The following is a 25,399-nucleotide window of genomic DNA, read 5'->3' on the forward strand; positions in this document are numbered from 1 at the left end:
CTCGTCGGCGTCGTCTCTATCGATCGCGCGCTTCGTTACGCACGCCGCCGGTATCATCACCGGTGTACTTCGGATTTCTCCTGCGATCGACGAAATTGAACTCGCGTCCGTATCGGTGCAAGCTTCTCGTCATATCCCGACATCGTCGAGCCGCGGAGAAGAATGCATTGAGGGAAAAGTGTTTGACATCGGGGAAAGGTGTGAACGAAGGAAGGGTCTGCAAATGATCACACAAATAATCAAACGCAATTATATATTAGAGAGAGAGGGGGGGAGACAGGGAGAGACAGGGAAAGAGAAAGCGAGAGAGAGAGAGAGAGAGAGAGAGAGAGAGGGAGGGAGGGAGGGTGAGAGTTAAAGAGAAAGAAAGAGTGATAGAGTGATGGAAAGAGGGAGGGAGGGAGAGAGATAGGGTGAGAAGAGAGGGGGGAGAGGGAGGGAGGGAGGAGTGAGGAGGAGGAAAGGGAGAATCAGCTTCTATATTCAGGACCGTCTTGAATTCATCCTCAAATGCTTGTTAGCCAATAGAACGATGCATATAGCATCGGAAGATGAACTTAAGATGGTCTGGAATAGAAGTGTTAAACGTCGAAATTCATTGGTTATACGGTTACGCATTACGCAGTAATTACGTATTATGCAGAAAATATGTCATGGAATTTCAAACTGTATGCGCCTAATACATCGTATGTTAGAGTCGGATATTATTAAACTTATATTACACTACAGGGATTATTTTTATGATTTATAATATTTATTCTAAATTTTAATATGAATAAGCTAAAATGGCGCGCGCTTGTAGCGTTCTAGTGAAAAAAAAATTAAATGAAGTAAATATGAAAGCAGGAGAGTCGTTTTGTTATAATTTATAGCTCACAAATAATTATGTTATATGGCAAAATGACGGAATTAATGTACATATATAATTGAATTGTTATTTACGAATGATTTTTATGAATTATAATTGTTATTGATGACTTCATACGCGCGTGCAATTATACATAATCTTTTTTATTCGGGTGCTGCATAGTGAAAATTGATGGAATAATTGATGAGAGATTAATAAGCAATCCGTTACCGTTACCGCAGTCATTAATTATTAGCAAAAGTCATTATTAATTCAAGTTAATTGCTAAAATTACAGTTAATTATTATAGTCGAGTAAACCCCATTTTTTGCAAGTACTCTCGACCTCAACTAATTCCTGGGGATGAGAATAATTTTACTCGAGGTTTGGAAGGCAAACGCGTTCATTTTTACTCCATGACATTTTATTGTACTTTGCGATGTAAAGTCGCAGTTCAATTTTACACAGCAGCTCGACAAGCTGTGTTTATCCGGCGAATTCAACAAGTAAATCAGTAGCCCCGAAGTAGCACCGAAACGTGTCTGGAAGCGAGTTCACTCGCTTGTCGTCGGTCGATCCCCGCCGTTCTGTCTTCGCTCCCTGATATATGGAAAACTTTCTTAGCACACGCTGCGAAGAAAAAACTAGACTAGAGGGTCATACGAGCGTGGCTGCATCCGCCGACACTTTTCATAGCTTTTTTGCTATCGGACGCTGCATGCGCGTTGGTTTCGTTGCACCTGTTGCACGCTCCGCCGTTTGGTTCCACCAGACTCCATTATTGGTGCCAAGCAGTCGTTAATCGATGATATTTCGTGACAGCGAGAAATATGTGCGCAACCTCATCGTGCGATGAATCTGCGGCCGGTCGATGGGAGAAGCCCGCTCTCCGCTTTTGAAGCGGCAGCTATTAGGTGTGTGCATCGGTCTCTTCGATTTCCGCGTCGTCGGGGGAAATCGTAATCGCGAGATTCCGAGGAGGTATCGCTAAGACGTCGCTCTTATGACATAAAGTATCACTTGGCCGACCGCCCGGATTACACCTGACTAAGCGTTAACCACTGCACAATTTTCGCGCAACGTGCGCAATAATATCCTTCACTTTAAATCTCCATTCGAAGTAGAAAACTTTTCTTTTTAGCTGGGCTTTCTAGATGTTTTTACACAAATGTTTTTCGCACAAATGCCACGGAAATTCTTCGTTTCGCGTTTAATTTCATGTTTTAATTCTCGCTCGATTAATTTTTATGAATCATTTGTTAAAGTTAAAAGCATACGAAAAATTTGTTACGGTGAAACAAAGAAAACACCGCTCACTTTTATGTAGATTGTACACAGGAAAGATCGCATCGAAATGCCGATTCCTTTAATCACGACTCGGCGTTGACCCCACAGAGCTGAACGTTTCAGGTTTTCTGCTTGTCTAATGAGACGAATATGAGGCAGCCTACCGTTTTCGAAACACGTGCACTACACTATATCATCGCTGTGACGCCACGGCGTCGCTATCAGAGCCTTCCTCCAGATTATAACTCTTGCGCCGCGTGATCCGTTAGGTAGAAATAGCGAGCCCTTTTTTCTCGGCGCATGCAAACACTCGCATCTACTCGAGGGCGTCGCGGGCGCGGGCGCGGGCGCGGGCCGTCGGAGCGCGGCGAGGCATCCCCCGCGGCATTCATCCGGACGCGAGCCCGGCGATAACATTGTCGCCGGGAGAGCTGATTGCGGAGAGGAGCGAGCGGCGGACGCGCCCCGGATGGAACTCCGCGCGCCGCCGCAATCACAGGAGTAGGTCGCGGAGACATTAGCCTTCGCGCCGTTGCATCTCTCTCTCTCTCTCTCTCTCTCTCTCTGTCTCTCTCTCTCTCTCTCTCTCTCTCTCTCTCTCTCTCTCTCTCTCTCTCTCTCTCTCTCTCTCCCTCCTCGGCGAACCGCGTCGACCCACTTCTCCCTCCCTTTCCTCGCCTTTCACGCTCTCTTCCTTAAGGTAAAGCCGAAGGCACTAACGAAGGCTCGGATGAATTTCATAAGCCAGGAAGAAGTCCGGGGCGACTCTATTACGCTCTCGCGACTCACCTCCGCGTCTCTCTCTCTCTCTCTCGCCTTCTTTTTTCTCCCTTTCCTCCTTTTCTTCCCATTTCCTCGTTTTCTTCCCTTTTTCTCGGCTCGGCCCCCGCCTCTCTTTTTCTTCTACTTCGCTTCCTTTTAGTCATCACGCTCGTCCTCGCGCGCGCCTAGGTCGCTAATTTTCGCGAGACGCTTTGCCGTTACCTTCCTTTTTTTCCCACTTTTTTTTCTCCCTCTCCCTTTATCCCTCCCTCTTTTCTTCTCTCCCTATCTCGCTCTTATCTGTATGCAGTGTGTGCGCGTACACTTCAGCTCCTCGTTGCCGGGAAGAGTACGGAATTCCCTTTTGATCCCTTTACGTGCTCTCTCACCTTTTTTACACAGCGCGAGCGCTCGCGCGAATCAGGCACCACGACGATCAGCGCGACTACCTAATTAATTCTGCGAACGTTCCTCACGATTGCAGGATCTGCAATTTAATCGCGGGCAATACCGTTTCTTCTCCTTCGCCTTTGGCAGAGAAAGAGAGAAAAGGAGAGCTCAGCGGTCGCGGTCGCGGTCGCGGGCGCGGAGGCGACGGGATTAAGCGATCCTTGAGTATATGTTACGTCCTGGAGGAAGAACGCAACTTGACAAGCTTGCTTTCACAAGCTCCGACGTACTCGCAAGTCTGCGGTACAGATCAAGGATCGGAATGACCTCTTTATCTGGCGCGGACGTACGTCGGTGTTCCTTTATTCAGGTCAAGGAACTGAATCACCTGGGATAGGACCGTGAGCGACAATTGAGGGAAGGGAGAATTTTTATTGTGAATAATTAGTTGGAAAACGTGGAAAACGTGATTGGCTTACAATTACAAATAACTTGTTTTATTGATGATTAGGCGAAAGTTCACAATGAAATAAAATTTGTAAGATTTTATAATGTGTACGTATACATATATGTATAAACAATCGCGGTCTGAGCAAAATTCCGTGTTCGTTATGTCCGATTGAGATCGACAAGATTGGCCCACTGACACCGGATTTCACAATTAAGGAGGAATAGAGACCAAGGGGGATAGAGAAAAGGAAGAAGAAGGAAAGGAAAAGAAAAGAGAGAGAAGAAAAGAAGAAAAATGAAAAGAAAGGGGTCGATCAGGCAAAAGAAAGTATAAATAATAACTTACTGCTGGTTCTATGATATTAGTCGACAACTGGAAAAGACCAACTGCTGCCGGTCTGCGAGGGTGGATGACTCAAGTTCCGCGCCAAGGATGGGAAGCTGGTTTCCGCTGGATTGCTCACGATGGTCCAAAAATGCACGAGATCGTTGCACGGAATAATTAACAACTGACGAAACACTGATTTGTCTAAGCTAGCACTGGTAGGCTAGATTGTCAGGAGACCCTGAAGGGGTGCCGAGGAGAAGCTTCTGTCCTGGCTGCGGGTCGATCGAGAAGTGATTTGGCCTTTTGGCTTTTCTCAAAACGTCAGCTCGGTTGAGAGAGTAGGATTTGGGGAATTGTTGGGAGATCTAATTTTTATGCTCAAATATGGTCATAGGACTGTGCTTCGAATGTTTTTCAGAGGTGGGGGTTAAGAATACGTTGCAGTGTCTTTAAGATAATTTTATGGGAGATAGGATGCATCCGGTAATAAAAGGATTTCGAGAGTCCTTTTATTTAAAAAAAAAAGCGTGGCAACAATCTTAAGAAGGAAATATCGATATTTCGAAGAAGAATGTCGCGATACTGTTATCGTTGACTAAGCGCGTGGGAAACAAGATCGGAGTTGGTGCAAGATTGTGAATATTTCCGGAGCATCGAGACTTCCAGAGGTCGCGTCGTGTGATAACATGCCTGAGCGCATATCCGGCCATATAACAAGTAATAATAAATTCAATTTTCCTTGTTTATAAAAGAAGTCTAGAGTGCGCGGAGTCCGCAGGACGTAACAATAATAAGAAGCGAGAATCCGTTAATCGCTCGCGTACGAATGACACATGCAGCGGCGGAGGCGGCGAAGACGTACGTGCAGGTACATACGAACACACGAATGCCGATGGAATCGGACGAAACTCGCGGCGAATTCATCGCGGCGTACACACACACACACACACACACACACACGGTGCGCGGGGCGCGCAGCGGGGCGAGAGCAATCGCGGCGAGAGAGCAACGTTCGCCAAGGGAAGAATTCCAATTGATGATCGAACGCTGCGCTCGAAGATGGCGGAAGCGGACGACTATTTTGAGCCGGAAACGCGACACGCACAGCGGAGAGAACGCTGAAACGGCGATTCGCTAATTCGGCATCGCGTCGAATAAGCTATTGCGCCGGCTTGGCCTCCGTAGTCCCCCGTTGGGTAAACGACGGTAAACCGTAAATACTCACTCGCAGCACCGTCTAAGTTGGACCAAGGAGGACGGATGAGGGGAATCAGCAGCTCTCTCGAGCCAGTATCCGTTAACTCGAGTCAATTACTACAACAGAGAAGCACGCCTCGTCGTGCGCACGGGGGGGGGGGTAAAGTGGTCTTTCGGCGTGCTTCAACTTCCAATTAACTATGGCACGACGACAAACAGACTGGCGATGACAGCTGAGACTCTGCACACATCTATACACCCTCTCCCCCCCTCTTTCTCTCTCTCTCTTTCTCTCTCTCTCTCTCTCTCTCTCTCTCTCTTTTATCGTGTTACCAACGCTGCAAATACGTTATCACATTATTGCGTTATGTACATCGCGTTGTTCCGAGAGTATGAAATTTTGGATTCCGCTCAAATTATAATCACCTTCGCTATACTTTTCGGTTGTTTCAATTCGGAAAAGTAGTAGCTGTGTGTGTGTGCACGCGTGTTATTTTCGGAAAATTATTTAATTTAATTAAAATTATATTATATTTCATCGAAATAAAATATTATATGTATGTGTGCTAATTTAATTAAAATTATAATTATTTTTGGAAAAAGAGGTCGCTGTTGTGCCGATGACAATTGGAATAAATCTTCTCGTCTCGATGGCGGGCATTGTTGAAACTAATATTACATCGTCCGTTCGTTTGAGCAACTCGAGTATTAGTTTCAATAATATTGCCAAAGGATCAGGAAGATTTGCCCCAATTACGGTGTTGTTGTTGTTGTCAATTCCAAGGAGCCTTTCCCCTTTTGTGTTATTTCCACGGTATCGTTCGATAGCGTGCGAAGCGACGAGTTCCTTTGCCGTTCCTTGTTTCGCTGCGCAATTTTAATCACCAACACCAAAGATTTATTTCCAGTGTGTAAATATCGGGCGCCATGATCGGAGTAAATATATTCTCATGACTCAATGGCGGTATCGACGAAACTAATGCGTCGTACACTGTTCGAAGTGACAAGTGACAAGTTTCAATAATATTGCTACTGGCTCAAGAAGATTCGCTCCAATTACGACGCCGACTGCCGATCAATCCTGCCGAGGATAAAACAGCTCTCCTCCCGATAAAGATGCTCAGAATCTCTCGCTACAACGATTTTTCACCGAGCAATGATAATTACTAATTTCAAACACTTGTCTCGCAGTGTGAACAAACATCGGCGCGACAGCGGCAGCTCCCTCGCGCGCTCCCTCGTCGATCGATACAATCGTCAGGATTTCCGCGCAAACGCCCTCGAATTTGCTCGTGGCTGCGGAAGGCGCCTCCGCGCGAGGCTCTTTTCCAGCTTTTCGATTACGTTACGTCACGTCACGTCACGTCACGTCACGTTACGTTACTCCAAGAGTTACACAAAACGTTCGACCCCACGGAGGTCTTTGATGTAATCGTAATTTTGATTGCAATCATTCCGGCCACCAGGATCGTATCTTCTCGTTGCTCCAACGGGGAAAGTAGTAGCCGCATGTGCGTGCTGAATTGCGATTACATCGAAGGAAGAAAATGAGAGGCGGGCGACGCGCGTCAGTCGCGCTCGGTCGTATCGATATCTGGCGGCAAAGCGGCGCGACGGTCTCGCTCGTGAGCCACCTAATTCCGCGCGTCTCGAATAATTGCGCCCCTTGTTCCGATTGGATTCGACTCGGTCATATATTTAGCGGACGTTAATAATTCATCGCGGGGTAATTCGGGCCGCTCGCGAACTACGCGGCGAATTGATGTTTGCATCCTTAATGCGTTTCCACGTCGCTCCGGTGCGCGCTCCCCCGGCTTAGACGCGATTTGCGCTCGGCGGAAACTTCGTGCAGGTAGTTTACGAAACACGCTCGCTCCGCGCGGTTTTCCCATGAAGGCCGCGCGCGCGCGTTAATGACCAGTGCGTAGCGACGAATCCAATTGAATCGCTAGGAACAGGAGTGCCATGCGCGAAGGCAACGCGCGGCTCCACGCGAGCTGCGTAAAATCGCGTCTTTGGTGATTTCGAGACTTTGTTGGAACGCCGCAACGAATTTCGCCCCTTCGGGGGAATCATCCCTGTGTGCCGTCTCGCGAGATCTGGACGAGATTGGTTTCTTCCCACGTTGCATCGGGGAATAAAGTAACGAGAATTTTGAAATTGCACGCGCTGTATCTTGTCTATTCAGTTGATCCTTTTTTTGTGTGTTGGTAGCGCTACCAGTGGCCAGTACGTGTCAATTTTCAGGCAGCTGCGACGCTTAGTTTGTTATTTGGCGAGCGAATGAGCAAGACGTACTTCGGTGTGTTTGGCGAAATTTTTTCTGCGGCGAAATGTCGGATCAGTTTGTCTAAAATTTTGTGTTAAAAGTGGAATTAAGTGCAGCGAAGCGTTCAAAATGTTAAAGAAGGCCTTTGGCGACGATACTATGTCACAACCACGAATGGTTTACGAATGGTACAAACGCTTTCACGAAGGCCGAGTAGATGACACGGGGGGTCCTGGGCGGCCTAACACATCCACCAGTGATGAAAACGTGGAAAAAGTTAAAGAGATTGTGCTTGCTGATAGAAGAATCACCGTTGGAGAGGTTGCTGAAGAAATAGGAATTTCATATGGCTCATGCGAAGCGATTTTTACTGATGTTTTGAACATGAAACGATTTATCCAACAGTTCTTGGCGAAACACAACACCGTTGTGAAGCCGCAACCACTTTATTCTCCAGACATGGTCCCCTGTGACTTTTTCCTATTTCCCAAACTCAAAGGACAACGTTTTTCAACAATAGATGAGATAAAGGCGAAAACGCAGCTCCAGCTCAAGACGATACCTAAAGAGACGTTCCACCAATGTTTCTCAAACTGGGAAACTACCTCGGCATAAGTGTGTAATATCATAGGGGGACTACTTTGAAGGAGATGGGATAAAGATTGAAGATGAAATAAATACTTTCCGAGAAAATTAAAAATTCTCGTTACTTTTTGATCAAACCTCGTACGCGACTGTGTGGTCAGCCATTTTCGTTGTAAATGTTACGACTTGTCGCCGATGATAAACTTATTGTCATCATTGTGTTTGTTGGGACGATGAGAATTAGTTTTCTTCCAGTGTGAGAAGGAAAGTCAAGATTTGGTATTGGTCATGTATGATGAAGTAATTACAGAATCAGGAGGAGACCCGAACTTTGTGGTTAGGTTGCGATTATAACGTTATTGAAGATAACTTCGCTACTTTCTGCGGAAACAACAAGAAAATATTCAAAGCGAAATTTTCATCGACTGAAAATCACAAGAAAATATCAAAACCGAAACTTTCTCGGATATGCTCGTCGAGAAATTTTTACTTGCTTTCCAACACAAAATGTCCAACGACCTGAGCCCGCAGTGAAAGTCCAGACTATTACTCGAAAGGTCCGCTTACTCAAAAGAGTCCACAGATCGCACGTCGTACCGCGCATTACGAGAGCGACAGTCTTAATGAACAGACAAGCATCCCTTCGCCGTCGGCGTCGGCGGGTATCGGTGTAATCCAGAACGGATCAAAGGTTCCTCCCCGGCGGCGGTCGGGTTCGCGGAGGGCAATCGGTCAGGTTCGCCAGGTGTCAGGTGGTGGCCGTCGGCTGCAGACGCGCCGAATCACCAGCGACCGCCGCTTCCATTTCCACGTAGGAAGCGACTAATGTCCTTGCTCATTTCCCACGATATATAGGCTGCCGCGCATCGATTCTCGAAGCGCGTCATCCGCTCGCCCGCCCCTCCGTCCGTCCGCTCTCGCCAGCCGATATTAATGTTTAACTAGCGCGATCGTGTGTCTGATACATTACCGTTGCTCCCGGGCTTGAAATTGTTGCACGCGCTCGCGCTTGCGCTGCGTTCTCGCTCGGCTGCTGCGCGCGTTTGCGAAACACGCGCGGCGCTTATTATCGCGATCTGTCGCGTGTCGCGCAGCCGGAGTGACGGCCGAGAGCAATCTGAAGGGAAATCATTCTTATTCCGCGCCGTCGCGTCGATTGTTCGCTAACGTGTCGGGCTTCACGCCGGCAAACTTTTGCAACTCGTGTTGATTTTTCCAGCGGTAAGCTCTTGATCGATATCGAACTTTATATCGATAAACTACCTCTCCCGTTGATTTCTGCTTTGATAAGCTCTTAATTAACGTTGACTTCAGTGCAGATCCCTTCGAGTATATCCTTCGCCTTGAGGCAAGACCTCAAGGTCTTGCCGCATCAAAATGCTGCATAATCCAATTTTTCATTCATTCGGATTTCGCTTCTGAAAAGAATTCCGGCCAACTCCAACGATATATTCCCCTTTTCGATGCATTCTTTTCATTTTCGAAATCTCGACGCACCCTTCTCTTCGGAATGACGCGTGGCTCACGTGGCTCGAGCGCGATCGAAGGAAGGTTGAGGCCGCGCCGCGCCGCCGCGTGCGCGACGAGGCGAGCGACGGCGATTTGTCGTCGGCGAAATGCGCGCGCTTAGCGATGTTGATCGCATTAGGCCGTAATTTCGAATGTTGCGTCGCGCTTATCGACCGCCTCTCGTCGTCAGCACGCATTTCGGACGTCGCAGCGGAGCACTCCGGACTGCCCGCGTTCATGCGCCGTGGGCAGTCTGTCAAATTACGGGCCGGGCACTAATTCCGTTTCTAATAACCGGCGCTGGTCCACAGCCGGAAGCGCCGCCGACGTCCGCGAATCGACGAAATGGCCGGAGCATTGCGGGCAACCCGCGGCCACTCCGGCTGTAAGTTGTACGTAAGTAGAGGACGAAGCACACGACGGATCGGACTGAGACGAGAGAGTAGTCGCCGCGGCCGCGGCGTACATTCGCTTTGTAATTGGCGCGTCAATTCGGACGAAGACCTGATGGCGCGACATATGAAGATATCAGAATTCGAGAACATTGAAGTAATTTCATTACGGTAATGATGGCTAAAGTGCGGCAAAGAAGCACTTTTTCACTCAAGCAATTCCGCGCTGATTATCAGCGCGAGTAACGTTTCCGCTCAACACTGCCGCAGGATCTTGCCAACGAGAAAGATGCAGCGAAAGATCTGCGTATCCTTCCTTCTTCATAAATAAAAGCTGTAATGTGTGCATATTTTTGGCGCGTGATCTCAAATCTTGCTAATCCCGATTTTAAGTCTCAGAGTTTCCCGTTGTGTTGAATAATAAAAATACCCCCAGAGATTGCGGAACCCTGTTTCTCCGTCTGGTTATGCTCGCAGGGAAGAGAAGGGGAGGAGGGTGGGGAGTTCGCGAGACTCGCGACGCATATCCTTACGAAAGAAGCAACTTCATACGCCATATCTCCTAATTCCCCCTACGAAGGTCCGCCTGACGTTTTCCGCATTACGCGCGACGCAACAGATGTTCTCGCGCGAACCGCACGCAAGCGAGGGCAAGGGCAAGAGGGTGCGAGAAAGAACGAGAGAGAGAGAGAGAGAGAGAGAGAGAGAGAGAGAGAGAGAGAGAGAGAAAAGAAGGGGGGAGGGGAGGACTTTGGAGCCGTTAAACTGGAGCGCGGGCCCGTGTAAACTTTGGAGTTGTTGCGCGAATATTATTCTTATTTTATTCGCCGAGGGCGGAAAATTTCCTCCGCACTTCGCGGTTGTTCGAGACGAGCGTTTCCCGCCCGACAGACAGTGGCTGAAACTCCGTCGGCGAGAAACTCAACTTCCTGAGAACGGCCAGGCTTCTCTCTTTCTCCTCCCTCCCATCCTCCCTCCCTCCCTCTCTCTCACCCTCCTTCTTTCCTCCTGTGTTATAGAGAATCAATTTTTAGTTGTAATGAAATTCATTAGTCCGCCAATATGATTTTGTTTTTATTCTACGCAACGTGAGGAGAATCAGTCATGGGGATCGAAACTTGTGCTTTTTCGAATATTGTGTTACATTTCGTCGTGAGAGCGTAATTTCTTCAGCATTAAGACCAAGTACAAGAGAGAGGGAGATATGTCGAGACACGGCGCTTATTGAATTGAAGCGTGGCTGAAAATATGCCAAAGACAGTAAAAAAGTCTTGTAGCTGACATTTCGAGCTGCCAGGATTCGCTCGATGCAAAAGTTCGCCGCAACTCGCATACCGAGACATACCGGAAGCATGTTCGCTCCGTTCAGGAAAATTTCCGCAGAACATTGCTGCGCCTTCCCGACTGAATTTACAAGCTTCCAAATATACAATTGCGAAAGTTGTACAAACAGCTTTCTATATATGCGCGTGTGCGGGGCTTACGTTTTCCGCTGAATACGCTCAAAGATGCAGCGCGCGTTTGTACAGGATCAATATGTACCGAAAATACAGAAAGGACTTTTGACGGTCGCCACGTTGCATCTCGTCATCCGCTTCGTCATCCCCTTAATAAATTTCCTAAGATATTAGTGTGATTCTTCGCGACGGAAGGCGTGCCTTGCAGAATTTGCAAGAGCACCCCGAGAAGAAGAAACGAATCAGCGGGCTTTCGGGCATCAGCCCGCAGCAGAAATGCAGAAGCCAAAAGAGGGTCCTCGACGGGGGTTAAGACATTCTTCAAGTCGCAGCAAGTGTTTCTTGCGTCTTTCGGACCTGAACCCGCCGATGATCCATCCGTTTCTCCTCGTCCCCCTCGTCACACGAGAGTGCCTCCTATCGCCGTTGTGGGGGAGGGGGGGGGGAACGGCGCAAGCAAACGCGCGCGCCAAGTCGATAACCCAAAAAAGGAGGAAGAAGAAAAATATACGCGAGAGCGGCGAACGGCGTAAAGAGGTCACGTTTCTTGTGCTTTCAGGTTCGTTGGGCACGTCGGTGTTCGACACGGACGTATACCTGGTCGGGGCGAGCGGGGGCGTTTACGCCCTCCTAGCGGCGCATCTAGCCAATGTCCTCCTCAACTACAACAATATGGAATTCGGGATAGTTCGGCTCATCGGCATCTTCGTCATCGGTAAGTGGACCTAACTTCCTCGATCGCGCGTCGGAACCCCACAACCCTATCTATCTCTCCACCCTTCGGCGGGGCCGGTATCTCCGAGAGCGAGAGAGCCGCTTCCGAGGGCGATCGCGATCGACCATTGGCGCCGGCGCGGCGATGCCGCGAATTAATCAAGCGCCGGCGTGAGAATCGAGTCTTGAATGTTGGCCGCCAGCGCGAATTCGCCGGCACCGGCTGTGATGATCGCGGCGGACGACATTGGCGTCTTCGGCAATTTTGGCGGCGCGCTGCGGCAGAAAAATTCGACTCGGGCAACTGGATAGCAGCGGCGAGAAGCCGACGCTCGAGAAACGATATATCTCCGTTACCGCGCGCGCGCCGGACATTCAGAGCTGCGTGAAAAGCTGGTCGAGAGAGAGAGAGAGAGAGAGAGAGAAAGAGAGAGAGAGAGAGCGATTGATGAGTAGAAGTCTCCCGCGGGGAGTCTTTCTCCGTCGCCGAGTTTTCGGCTGGCTCTCGGGCAACAGAAAATTCACTTACGCTCACGGGCTTGTTTCTCTCCGTGTACAAAAGGGAGAATATTTCTTCGATCTATTAGCTCTCTCCTAGGGAAGAGACGCCGGGGGAACAGGACGATTTTATCAGCTCGGGAATGAAGGAACTTTTCCGTACGCATGTCAGATTGGCAGCACCCGACACGAAGATGACGGTAAATGTAAACAACCGAGATTTAGGCAACAAGCAGATTGAGATCGATCGATTAGAGAGACGGAACAATTTTTCTAAAGGCAACTTAATTTTGGAGATGCTTGAAATAATCAACTGTGATATTAAGTAATTAACTTAAAGAAAAGATTGTTGACAAAATAAGACACCCCCCCCCCCTCCATCAAATGGTAAGTTCGAGCAGCTTGCGGTTCCGAAGGCTCTTTGCGCTTATCGCACTTGAAGAAATTTTCCGCCTCCTCCGTGTCCTTCCCGGGGCAACGAAAGAAATTCACTCACATCCACGAGATTGTTTTCCCCGCGTACTTACGTCTTATTGCTTACGTTGTTTCTTTTTCTTCCCTACAGTTTGCGTAAGCGACAAAGCGACTGTCTCTCGGCCGGAGAGACACGACCTTAAGAGGGAGTGCCGCGCGGCAGCGGCTCGGCCGCTCCAAGGGCGAAACGCAATCTCAGAACCCGACGCCTATGGCGTCGGCATGGCGTAATAATAGCGCGATATTGGCAAAGACGTAGAACTCTAGTATCGAGGGCCGTATAGCACGTAATCTGACCGCCAGTGTACGTGCGCATTATCCAGTTCTAGTGGCCCTAGAGTCGCCTCGAATTCACCCGGACGGAGCCTCTCGAGTCTTCAATAACCTTGTTTAAGGGGTTGATTACCGTCAGCGCGGATTCGGATATCCGCCGCCGCTCCTCTATCTCCCTCTCCCGCCCGCCAGCCCCGCCGCTCCGTCTCGCCGTTCCCAATATATATTCGCATAGTTTCTGTCCGCGGCTAGTAACAGCCCGGGCTGTTTCGCTCCGATCCACCGCTTCGACTTGGATTACATCACAATCCCCGCGCGAGCTTGACGAGCGGCGGAGCTTGATCGATAAATGCGCGCGGTCCCTCTCACGACGCGGAAGCGGGTCATCCTGGCGGTTGCGAATGCAAATGACGCTTCTCTCTCTCTCTCCTTCTCTCTCCCCCCCTCTCCCTCTATCTCTCTTTCTCTTTCTCTTTCTCTCTCTCCCTCCTGCTCTCGGGGTGTCTCGCCCCCGCTCCGGTAACGCCTCGAGACACGAAGAAAATACGCCGCTGTCAGCCGCAATCAGAACACTCCGTCCGTCCGTCTCCTCCTCTCATCTCTCCCGCCGGCCGAAGGAACTTGATTTGAATTTTCATATCTTAGAAGTATTTTCGAACACGCCGCTCGTGTTCGCCGCTTCTGTTTAGCTTAACCGGCGCGTCTCCCCCGCGACGACGCGATTAATTGTTATGCACTGCAGCTGCGTGAAGCGCCGGCTCGGTAAGCTGCATTAAAGTGGTCGTTCCGTAAATTCACTCTCCGAGGAATCTTCGAACATTTTAACAGTGTGAAAACACTGTTACATCTGTGTGCATACGCGTCAACATGAGTGTCGCTCAGTCGCGACACAATGTGAAGCGCTGCAACTTTGTCGCCTCGTCTCGATATGCTCCTTCTGAAATTTCAATTTCCTCGTTTTTTCCCCCCCCCCCCCTACAACCTTCTCTCATTTTGTCACCTCCTTTTTGCCCTTTTCTTGCCGACCGCTCTCACCGGCGAGAAGCGCGGAGGGCGCGACGGGCGAAACCCGTCGTTATTCTAAAGTTTTAATTAAAAGATAGGTGTTCGCGCGCACGCTCTCGCGCTCCGTGATCACCGCCGAGAGAATTTTCCCCGGCGCCGACGGGATTGTGTTTGCCGCGCGCGCGCGCGCGCGCGGCGAGAACAGGTGGCTGTCCCGTCAACTTTTCCGAGCGAGCACGGTGTTTATCGAGTCATCGGGTTCGCGCGCTACGCGCTACGCGCCGGATCGACCGGAATGAAGAAGGATGCGGTGGCCGAAGCCCGCTAAACGGAAGCAGCCGCTTCCGTCCGCTGTCCAGCAGCAGGCCAGGGCAGCGGGAAAGTTGGCGAGGGAGGTTGAAAGTGTGGGGATTCTCGCGCGCGACGGGCAAATTTCAGCTTCACACGCGTGCAAATCGGGGATCAAGCCGACACGTGTAATTATTCCCCAGCGAAGTCCGCGCGTATCGGTAATTAACGATAAATTTTTATGTGCGCGGAGCGGAGGGGCTTTTCGGGAATCATTAAAAGCGTACAATCCCGGCTACGTAGCTCGACTTTCGTCTGGCAATCTCGCCGAATATTACACGCCGGTACGAAACGCCGGGACGAAAATGGCGCGGAAACGAGGGTGTCGCTTATTAGAAGAATAAAAATCAGATTCGTAATCGGAGAATCCGCCTCATTGTTAATCCTGGGTTAAATCCTGCCCGGTGGAGATACAAAGTGGCACAAACGGGATCGACGCGAAAAAAAGGCAGAAGAAGAAGAAGAAGAAGAGGAGGATGAAGAGAAAATAAAGGTGAGCAAAGAAAGACAGCCTCGCCGCGTCAGAGTCAAACGGAAACAACAATGCGAGAAAATCGAATAACACGATAAGACAAAGCTGATGAAGGAGAATATGCAGAAAAACGCGCAAAAGGAAACGACAGAGAGAAGAGGGAGGGAAAGAGAGAGAGAGAGAGAGAGAGAGAGAGAGAGAGAGAGAGAGAGAGAGATCTTCATGGAATATTATATAACAGTCATAGATACTTATTGCAGTCGAGGAAATAAAGTTTCGAGAGCGGATAGACGGAAAAGTCGGGGCTTTGCCGGTGTTATGGTGTAACTCAGTCTCGCTATCAGAGTCAAACGGAAATAACAATGTGAGGAGATCGCGTGCTCGGCAAGAGAGAAAGGAAACATTGTACAGGACGCATCAGAAGTGGCTCGCGCTCGCGCTGGTGGCGCAGTTACAAAACTGCCCGACGCGAGGTCCGAAGTTGGATTCCCCGTCGGCGCAAATTTCCGCTCAAATCGCAGGCTCAGCTCGCCTCTCTCATCGACAGGCGCGAAGTTTCTCCTGGCGAACGTGCAACGAAATCATCCTCCGTGTTCCCTCGGACTTTTTCCCTCTCGTCAAATTATCTCGACTCTTCCCGCGGGAATTTAACACCTCCTGTTGAGCGGCCCTGTAAGAAGTGTAATGTAATTTACATCCGCTCTCGGCGAGCTCAAAAGAAGAAGAGGAGGAAAAACAAGAAGAAGAAGAAGAAGAAGAAGAAGAGGAGGAGGAAGAAGAAGAAGAAGAAGAAGAAGAAGAAGAAGAAGAAGAAGAAGAAGCCGCCGTTGTGAGCGAAGTCAGACGCGCAAGTTCTCTCATTGTCAGCGGCTGACGCTGAAAGTTGATCCGTTTGCGCAAAGCTCATTTCCACATTAACTAACGAAGAAGAAGCGAATTCCGCGGCAGCGAGGCCGCCGCTACGGTCATCGCCGGAAAAAAGCTGCTGAGGAAGCTCGCGGGAAAGCTCTCTCTCTCTCTCTCTCTCTCTCTCTCTCTCTCTCTCTCTCTCTCTCTCTCTCTCTCCCCCTCCCCCTCCCCCTCCCCCTCCCCCTCTCCCTCTCCCTCTCCCTCTCCCTCTCCCCCTCCCCCCTCTCTCTCTCTCTCTCTCTCTCTCTCTCTCTCTCTCTGCCCTCAACGACACGACTTCGAGAGCTTCTCGCCAAATAGCCGCCGGCTCCTTCCACTTTTTCCGCTCTGTGCGCGCTTCCGCTCTCTTGCTCCCCCCGCTCTCTTGTCCTCCTCCTCCGTTTCTCTCCTTCCCATCCACGTGCTTTTCTTGTCGCGTTTGCTATGCGCTATTCTCATCGGGGCTCCGTTACCCCTTGTGGAACTCGGCACAAGCTCGGGGAGGAAACATCCTCGAGACGGAACACGCCACGCGATGAAACAGCATTATCTTCTTCCCGGATTCGCTCTTCCACGTTGATTCTTGCGCTGTACGCGCGTCACTCTTAAATTAATCCCCCGGCCGCAAGCGAATCCGCGGCGCAAAGCGCGCGCGGAATTCGCCGGCGCTGCCGTTGTAAACCGGATATATACGCGCGTGCCCGGGGCTAAAGTAATTTTTCTTAATGGAATGTGATGTGTCACACGGGCGTATTTTCTCGCGTAAACTGTATTCTCCTCGTTGATCCGCGTGTAGAGCTTACCGGCAAGTCGGTACTTTACTTTTATTCTTCATTCTTTGACGTATCGCGACGTGAGAATTAAATATCTCGCGCAATATTTACGTTTCATTAATCTCGGTTTAATATCTTCATGTCGAGAATGAACTGAAGAATAAATGAGGAAGGATAATGGGTACAAATAACTGCGGACACTCGAGTGATTCGTGAAATCTTCGAGTATCGAGAAAATAGCCGAGAAATTCGGAATCGAGATTAAAATTCACGACGGCAGCCGGCGCTACAAGCTGAAGAAAAGAGAGAGTGCGAGAGAAACGGTCGGATCCACCAAATCGGTAATCCATCGTGTTTATTTCAAACAAATATCGTATCCGCTGAACGAATTTCATATTGGTACGACAATATCGCCGTATCGGTGCAAGCGCTGAGCACATCGCAATCATCGAACCAATTAATATTTCGTTACCAGTGATTATATAATTTATTCAATCAACTTAATATTTGCTCTCGAATAAATCTCGTTCGTCCGAGCGAAGTTTTGTTGACTCCATTACTCATTTTTCTCCCCTCAGAGTGCAAATTATCGAATTTACTTGGGAATCGGATAAATTGAGAATGTATTCGCGCGCGCGATACACGGTAATTCAAAGCGAGCTCGACGTGCCAATATAAAAATAACAATACCAATCCAATTAGTTAATATTTCAATGCTCTACTTATTAAAACGGACCTCTATGTAATACCGCGATTTTTCTTTAATCATATAGTTACTATGCAATACATGTGCGGACGTTAGCAAGATTTTTATAAAGCACATTTTCTTTATCTTAAAATAGTCGAAAGTGTTCTTACGTTGTCTTCTATATTGAGTAACTTCTTGTTACAAATGTTGAGCTTATTTTTAATAGATGCGAATGCTGAAAATGAACTGACATGATTTTCACCCAAATGATCATCGTATACATCAATTTTACGTAGTATTTACGTAATTGAAGTATTAGATATCTGAATATTCAGACGCGCGGATAGCCGCCGTAGTGTTCGTAAATTGCAAAATCTCTCGCATGTCGAAATATTCCTAAATCATTCCATTTCATACGGTTCATATGCTGAAAGCCGATTGGCGCGAATATCATAGAGCGAGCTTTTCCGTCGGGTGTCTGTAGCTGCCAACAGTGTTGAAAGGGTTGATTTAATAATCTATATCAGCTTGCGCCAGTTACTAATTATATTGATCTGCCACAACCAAAATGCAGATTTATTCATGAGGGAGACTAATTTATAAAATCGGAGTTCAATAAATTCAATAAGTAAAACGAGAATATAGGCGAGTATTTCTATAACGGAATAACCAACGGCTATAAATGCTGTTAATTCAATTAAGCGTTAGGTGTCGAGAATGGGAACAAAGGAGGAGGTAAATTGAGGAAGATTAATAGAAATTTGAAGTCATATAAAACAATAAGGCGTATTTATTCAATTATTAATTTTTATTCAATTAAGAATTATGGCATAGATAATTTATTGCCGAAAATTGGCCAACTTTGACTGGCGATTACTTCGCGAAAAATTATTGTGGACTAATGATTTTTTTTTTTTTCAAAATGAAGCTTAAAGTCTCTACTTTAAGAATGTATAAAATATCGTACGGAGCCGTGGAGAATACGGAGAGAGTTTGTTTGCCGATGCTAGGAATGTTGGCTGTGGTCGAAATACGAGCCAGGAGCTGAAAAACATGCGCGTGTGTGTGTGCGTATGTCAACAAACACTTTTGCCGCTGCTCCACTATGCTTTCCAGTCACTTAATCTGCCGGCCAGTACTTGACCCGAAGGTCAAAAACAACGATATTTTTGAAGAGCTATAACTTTGCGAGAAAAAAATTGTAGCGACTCCATTTCTTTTTCAAATTGAAGAGGAAGATTTGAACTTTATGACGATGCAAACGGCGTCCCCGAAAAAAATTGTCCACGTCCGTGCATTCCGTCAAACTTTGCAATTTTCAGTATACCAAACATACCCTCAGGTGTCAGGGGTTACAGGAGTAGGGCTGCACCGCATGCAAAAAATGGAGATACATTCTTAAAGCAGAGACTTCAAGCTTTGAAAAAGAAATCATTGGTCTACAATAATTTTTCGCGAAATAATCGCCAGTCAAAGTTGGCCAATTTTCGGCAATAAATTATCTATGCCATAATTCTTTTGAGCAGTGTATTTGTTTCATCTATTTATTATTTTTATATTCGTACTATTTTTTATTTATTTATTATTTGTGAATTTTGTCGCTATATGGCCGCATTCATAATTATACATATTCACAACGCATCTTTTTCCGTGCAGACACGTATAATTGCGTATAATGATTCTGCAGCCATATAGATACAAAAATGTATTTAAAAAAAAATGCACACAATTATTTTCCCCTTGGTACATATTACTGTTTCGCCCCCAAAGGACCTCGTTTCCCATGAATAAATTAAGTTAGATAAGATCGAATTGAACGAAAGTAGAAAGAGTTTTCGAGCTTTGCCGGGGTGGATCTTTTCGGCTGAGAAAGAGAGGTGGCGAGCCGACGAATCCGAGGCGGTCGCTGGCGACACGAATTCAATTACCTTATCTCTTTGATTGCAGCGAGCGCCGACGTGGGATTCGCGATCTACGACAGGTACGCGGCGGAGCAGATGGGCCCGCCGGTGTCGTACGTCGCCCACTTGACGGGCGCCCTGGCGGGCCTGACGATCGGCCTGCTGGTGCTGAAGAACTTCGAGCAGCGACTGCACGAGCAACTACTCTGGTGGGTCGCCCTGGGTGTTTACGCTGCGTGCACGATTTTCGCGATCATGTACAACCTGATGCATCCGGACTATCCATGACGCGAGGTCAGCTTCGCGTACGGCCAACCGAGGCACACGTAACGCGAAGCTGATTATCCCCGGCAGCAGAGGAAGAAGAAGAAGAAGAAGAAGAAGAAGAAGAAGAGCATGAGGAAGAGGAGGGGCAGCAGAGCTCGACGGAGGAAGCGAGGGCGAGCGCTATCGATGTCGAGCGTCATCGAGGAGAATCGCCGAGTGTCGCGGCGACGTCTTCTCGATAACGCACCCGACCGTGAGCCGGATCGTCCTCGAGATATCGCCGACGAGGCTGACCCCGACGACGACGACGACGACGACGACGACGACGACGACGTGAGTGAAGAGAACGAGAGACACGCGGTGATGACGTCTTCAGGCTCGACCGTCGTCCTCCCTCGTCGGCCGGCAGAACGTGACTTTGATCGGCCAGCAGCGCGTCGTGAGGATCGCCAAGTGATAGTTTCGTAGCACATATTTTCTTCCACAGGCCGGCCTGTTCGCGCGCTCGCGGCAGCGAGAAGAGAAGAGAGACCCGAGCGAGCTACTTCCGCTGAGAGGAAGCCGAAGAAAACGATGCGCGCACGTCTCGCCTTCTCGCGGGCTCTCGAGGACTGCTCGGCCCGCAATTCCGCAGGAGCCGCCCGCACATGACCCCGTCGAGGCGGAACGCGGATGATGCGCGCGATCGCGAGGAATGGACGTCGTCGTGGCGGCGGCCGCGTCGTCCTGCGCGTCCCCGCGATCCTGGCGAGTAGAGATGCGCGTCGTTCTCGGCGGACGACGACACGGTGCACGGAGGAGCTGAGGAGGACATCTCACACCGTCTTCGAGGGAGGAAGAGGAAGCATTCGAGGAGGGGGAGGAGCCGCGCGATCGCGAACCTAGTCGTCCCATCCCGTCGCGCGCTCCGCCGCATTTCCGAAGAGAAGAACCAAAGAACCGAGCCGGAGACGAGATCGGCCGGTCGGCCAGACAGACAGCTAGACAGCCGCACGGAAACTCTCCCAGAGAAGGACACTTCTACCCGAATAAGACGGGAGGGGGGGGGGGGAGAGAGCAAGAAGGCGATGAAGATTCGCTCTCGCGACTTCCATCGCTCGTCTATTTCCGCGCGACGCCGGCCGCTGTCGTCCCCGGGAAAACCAAAGAATCATACTCAACCGCGAACGACGCCCACCATCCTTTGTCTTCGACGATGCTTAGGAAGAAGTCGAAGAGGAAGAAAAAGATGAGAGATGGACAGGAAGAAGTTTCCTCGCTCGGCAAGGTGAGAGGGGCGCAGAAAGAAAGGGACCAGAAGACGGGAAGATTGGACAACAACAGCAGCAGTAGTAGAAACATCCAAGTGGAGCAGCAGAAGCCAGGTGGAAGAGCGGGAGGACGTCCCTCGGGACCTAATGGATCCTTCGCGGCCGATGAAACATTGTACAAATGACCACGGCGGAGAGGCGGACGAGATGACGACGACGACGACGACGACGACAACGATGACGCAGAGACAAAAAGCAGCCGAGCTTTTTGCTAGGTCTTCGGCGGACATCTCATCGACACCCCGTCCCGGAACCATCGACTCGGAGGACTCGCGAGGCGCACACGAGGAGAGGAGGAGCAAAGTCGCACGAAACTCAACAAGGAGTCTCACCCTGCCGGGGGATTTCCCCCGAGCGCGAAGCGAATCGGCTGCGAAGCGACGGGAAGGGGCCAACACCCTGCGGGAGATCGAAGAGCGATGAGCGGAAGAGGAGGATCGCTAATTGATTGCTAATTCGTCGAGATAGCGCTGCAGTTCGAATTGCAGAAACAATTGGGAGGTGTCCGTGAGGAAAAAGCGGCGTGGCGGCGTGAGGCGATTTATGAGACGCACCTCAGACGATTAGTTTCTTCGGATCGCGATGTCAGCACCGCGCGGAGGAGCGACGCGAGTTACGCGCGCACGGCAGGAGGAGAGAATTCATTCGGAAGTAGAAAAGTTTGCTTTTTAGCTGGCGTTCCTCTTCGACTTTCGTACTTGTAGTTACCGGGCGCTCGCGCTCCGCGCTCGTTTTTTCCCCCCCACGGACGCCTCGTAACCACTCTGTGTCGAGTCCTATCCTATCTGTTGTTATTCTCGTTAGTGCGCTCACCAGAAGTCGCGGTCTCGCGCGTAGAGAGGAAAAGAGAGAGAGAGAGAGAGAGAGAGAGAGAGAGAGAGAGAGATATGCAAACGAAGAAATCGCAACGAGGACTCGTTACCATTTCATCATTACACGCGCATATATCGTGAGATCGATCACTAGTAAGAGAGCGCGCAAATCCAGCGGGTCATAAAGCTCATAGCCGAGTGGCCGTTACATTTTTCCCCGCGTCATCGTTAGCAAAGCCAGCATGCGAGTCCTCCGCGGAGGAGACAACAAAAGACCGAAAAAAGAAAGGGAGAAAAAAGAATACTCGCGAAAATCAAAACCCACTCTGACTGACCGACCGACGCGCGACGGAGCGGCAGGAACGCCTATCAGTGTGAAGAGATTTATTTACGATTTCTAAACAAACTCGGAAGAACGGGAAAGGAGATGCTGTGGTATCAGTCACTCCGGTTGGTCGACATTGGCGTCGTAATTGGAATAAATCTTCTCAATTCAGTGACAATATTTTTGAAATTAAATCGTTTCTCTCTTTCAATGGTATAAGTCGCGATGGAGGGAATTTACTCCAGTCGTAACGTTATTGACAAAAAAAGTTGCTGGTTGTCCTTCTTTATTTATTTATTTATTTTTTTTTTTATGATTCTCGGAACGCATCCGTCTTGTCCAGCGGAAGTTGGGAAACAAATTCTCCCATTGTACAAGACGGATACGTTCCGAAACTCGCGCAAAAAATAGCGGACAACTTATCCGTCCGCGCGCGCGATTGAGCGCTTGGCTGTCAAGGTGACCGATTCGCGATCCGAAGCAACACTTCGCAGTCGCTTCGGACCTGCCGGCTCGTCCGGCGTTTCCGAAACACCGTGTATACGATGCGAATCGAATGGCGCTCGAAACGCTTCGGACGCGTTCCGCATCGCGCGTTATCGTTGGCGTGGTCGGCGTGTTTTCAGCCCGAGCCCGAGGGAGGAAGGGAGGAGAGAGGATGGCTTCCGGCTGCCTCCCCCTGCCCGCGACGGGTGTAATAATGCGTAATGTAACGGCGACCGAGGCCAGGACACAAAACATCGGCGACAGCGGTCGCGACAACCGGTCGGCCGACCTGTCGCTTTTTGGCCGCAGCTCGCGCTTTCGACAACGGCCGCTCGTTAATATCCTCGCGGAATCCCCCCGACGGCGTTATCTGCTCGCGCGATCATTAACGCGCATTAATTGTATACCGAATGTAAATAGCTGTATATAACGTAGGGACGCGCCGTTTGTGTGCGTGCGTGTGCGTGTGTGTATCAAGCGCGAACGAGCGCGAGCGAGCGAGAAGAGGCGAGAGGAGGCGCGCGGGGGTGAAACGTGCGGCGGGAGGAGGGAGGGGGGGAAGGGAGGATAGAGGAGGAGAAGACGGAAGGAAAAGACGTCGAGTCGGGTCACAGTCTAGTCGTTTCGCGTCGTTGTCTCGTAAGTACATACATAATTATACATATTGTATTTAAACGGAAGAGAGGGGAGCCGCACATTCTCGGGAGAGCACGCTTAGTGTACATAGTCATACACACACACATACACATGTAGACACACACACACACACATACACATACACACAGGACACACACGTACACGAAAGATATGTTCCTCACACCTCTGATTAATTTATCATCGCGCCGTCGTTCCCGAAGTCGTCGGATCGAGCGACCGCCTCTGCGACGTCTACAACCCAAGCGATATCTATAGTATCGATAGCTCGTATCCAAGCGACGCCGTTTAGCGTCAATTTGTGGCTGTCCGATGGCCCGTCCGGGCGGTTTCGCCGCGCATTTGGCCGTAAATAGTTATGGCCGTCTGATGTCCGTTGAAGGGATATTTATCCCTTTCGCGGGAGCCTCGTTCGGCTCAATCGATCGCGAATCGAATCGAGGATCGCGCAGATACCTGCCCCTGTGCGTACGAGGTCGTTGCAGTTGGGGAAAGGACGTGGGATAGAAACAGAGAGGCACTTTCCTTTCTCTGTAGAATCGAAAAGAATACTGAGTAATGAGATAGTTTGAAATTTTTTTGAATCACGAGTGCTAGTTTTTCTTTCTTTGTTTTCTTCTTTTTAATTTTCCGCAGTCATCGAGCAAGGTAGTTGTAGCTTTTGAAGAAAGAGAGGAAAAGAGAAAGATATGTAAGTAACATTTTCGATTTGGCAGAGGGAAGATACGCATTAATCATCTCCGATCTGCAAATCTGCCCTTCGTGGAACCGCCAAAGATAACACGACGAGTTAATTGGAATTTGCGCGAATCTTTCGTTTTGTCGGTCGATTAAAGAATCACAAACGTTCGTTTCCGCTGTCGGGCAAGGGGATTCTACTAATTGAAGGAAGAAAGAAAGACGCGCATGCACAGAGAATGTCCTACGTATTCGACGAGCCTGTTTCTTTGTAAAATCGCGGAAGACAGTAGGACGAATTGTAAAAAAAGATACGTGGTGAACATTCGGCGAGTGAGAAAGCACGTCGAGAGCGTTAAGCACGGCCGCGAATACAAACCGAAGTCTGTATAGCTAGTTCAGATAACGCGTCTCTCCAGCGTACACGTTGTTTAGTTTGCCGACGATAACCCGACGCACTGCCTATTTTGTAATACGACTTAACGCGCGCGCGACCTCGTCAGGACGAGCGAGAAGAAGAGGAAAATACGCGGGTCGCGCGCGCGTCGCGAATTCCGTTTCGAACGAGCGGACGTCGGCGTTTTCCCCGCTCCACGCTTTTCCGGGCGGGAAAGCCCGACGCCTGTCGCGCATTCGACTTTGTGTGTGTTCTTGCGTAAAGTAGTGATTAATTAACGATTAATTAATTACCGCGTCGTGCGATTCGTAACGCGAGACCTACCTATCTGCCCTGCCGCGAAGAAATCCCATATTTATTTCCCCATAAGAAGAGAATCACAGCTGTCGTCGTTCGCGGGTCCCAGTTTCCTCTCTCTCTCTCTCTCTTTCTCTCTCTCTCTCTCTCTCTCTCTCTCTCTCTCTCTCTCTCTCTCTCTCTCTTTCTCTCTCTTTCTCTCTCTTTCTCTCTCTTTCTCTCTCTTTCCCCATTCTCCTCGATACTTTTTGGCGTCTCTTCGTCGAAGAACGAGCAGGATGCGAGACGCGTGAGGAATCGCGCGACGAGTGACGATTATTTTACTTATGCGGTTAGGTTAACGTATTTCACGTTCGCGAAAAAGAAGAGAGAGAGAGGGAAAGAGAGAGAGAGAGAAAGAGAGCGCACGTGTGAATGTATTTGTTTTTGTGTTTGTATGTGTGCATCGATACATCTCGTGGTTAGATTTTTCCTCGTCGCGACGTGGAAAATCGCGTTAATTATTATTATTATTATTATTATTTATGTTGTACCAGCATTTCGCGCGCAGCGTAACAACGCTAAGCATACGATACCAAATGATCCATAAGGCTTGACGTAAAGCGCAGTAATATATTATTATTATTATTATTATTATTATTATTATTATTATTATTATTACTATTA

At 49.1% G+C, this 25,399-nt stretch overlaps 1 protein-coding gene across 1 annotated transcript in view; it reads left to right on the forward strand.

Moving 5' to 3' along the window:
• Window positions 1-24,857, forward strand: part of LOC105190526 (stem cell tumor) — a 450,253-nt gene extending 425,396 nt beyond the window's left edge. The window contains exons 6-7 of the mRNA XM_025307632.1: window positions 12,033-12,188; window positions 19,554-24,857. Coding sequence (XP_025163417.1) covers window positions 12,033-12,188; window positions 19,554-19,795 — 398 coding nt within the window. The 3' untranslated portion in view covers window positions 19,796-24,857. The remainder of the gene's footprint in view (window positions 1-12,032; window positions 12,189-19,553) is intronic.
• The last annotated feature ends 542 nt before the right edge of the window (window positions 24,858-25,399 follow it).

This window comes from Harpegnathos saltator, unplaced genomic scaffold, assembly GCF_003227715.2.
Source record: "Harpegnathos saltator strain DR-91 unplaced genomic scaffold, Hsal_v8.6 scaffold93, whole genome shotgun sequence".
In the NCBI taxonomy this organism is placed as follows: Eukaryota; Metazoa; Arthropoda; class Insecta; order Hymenoptera; family Formicidae; genus Harpegnathos; species Harpegnathos saltator.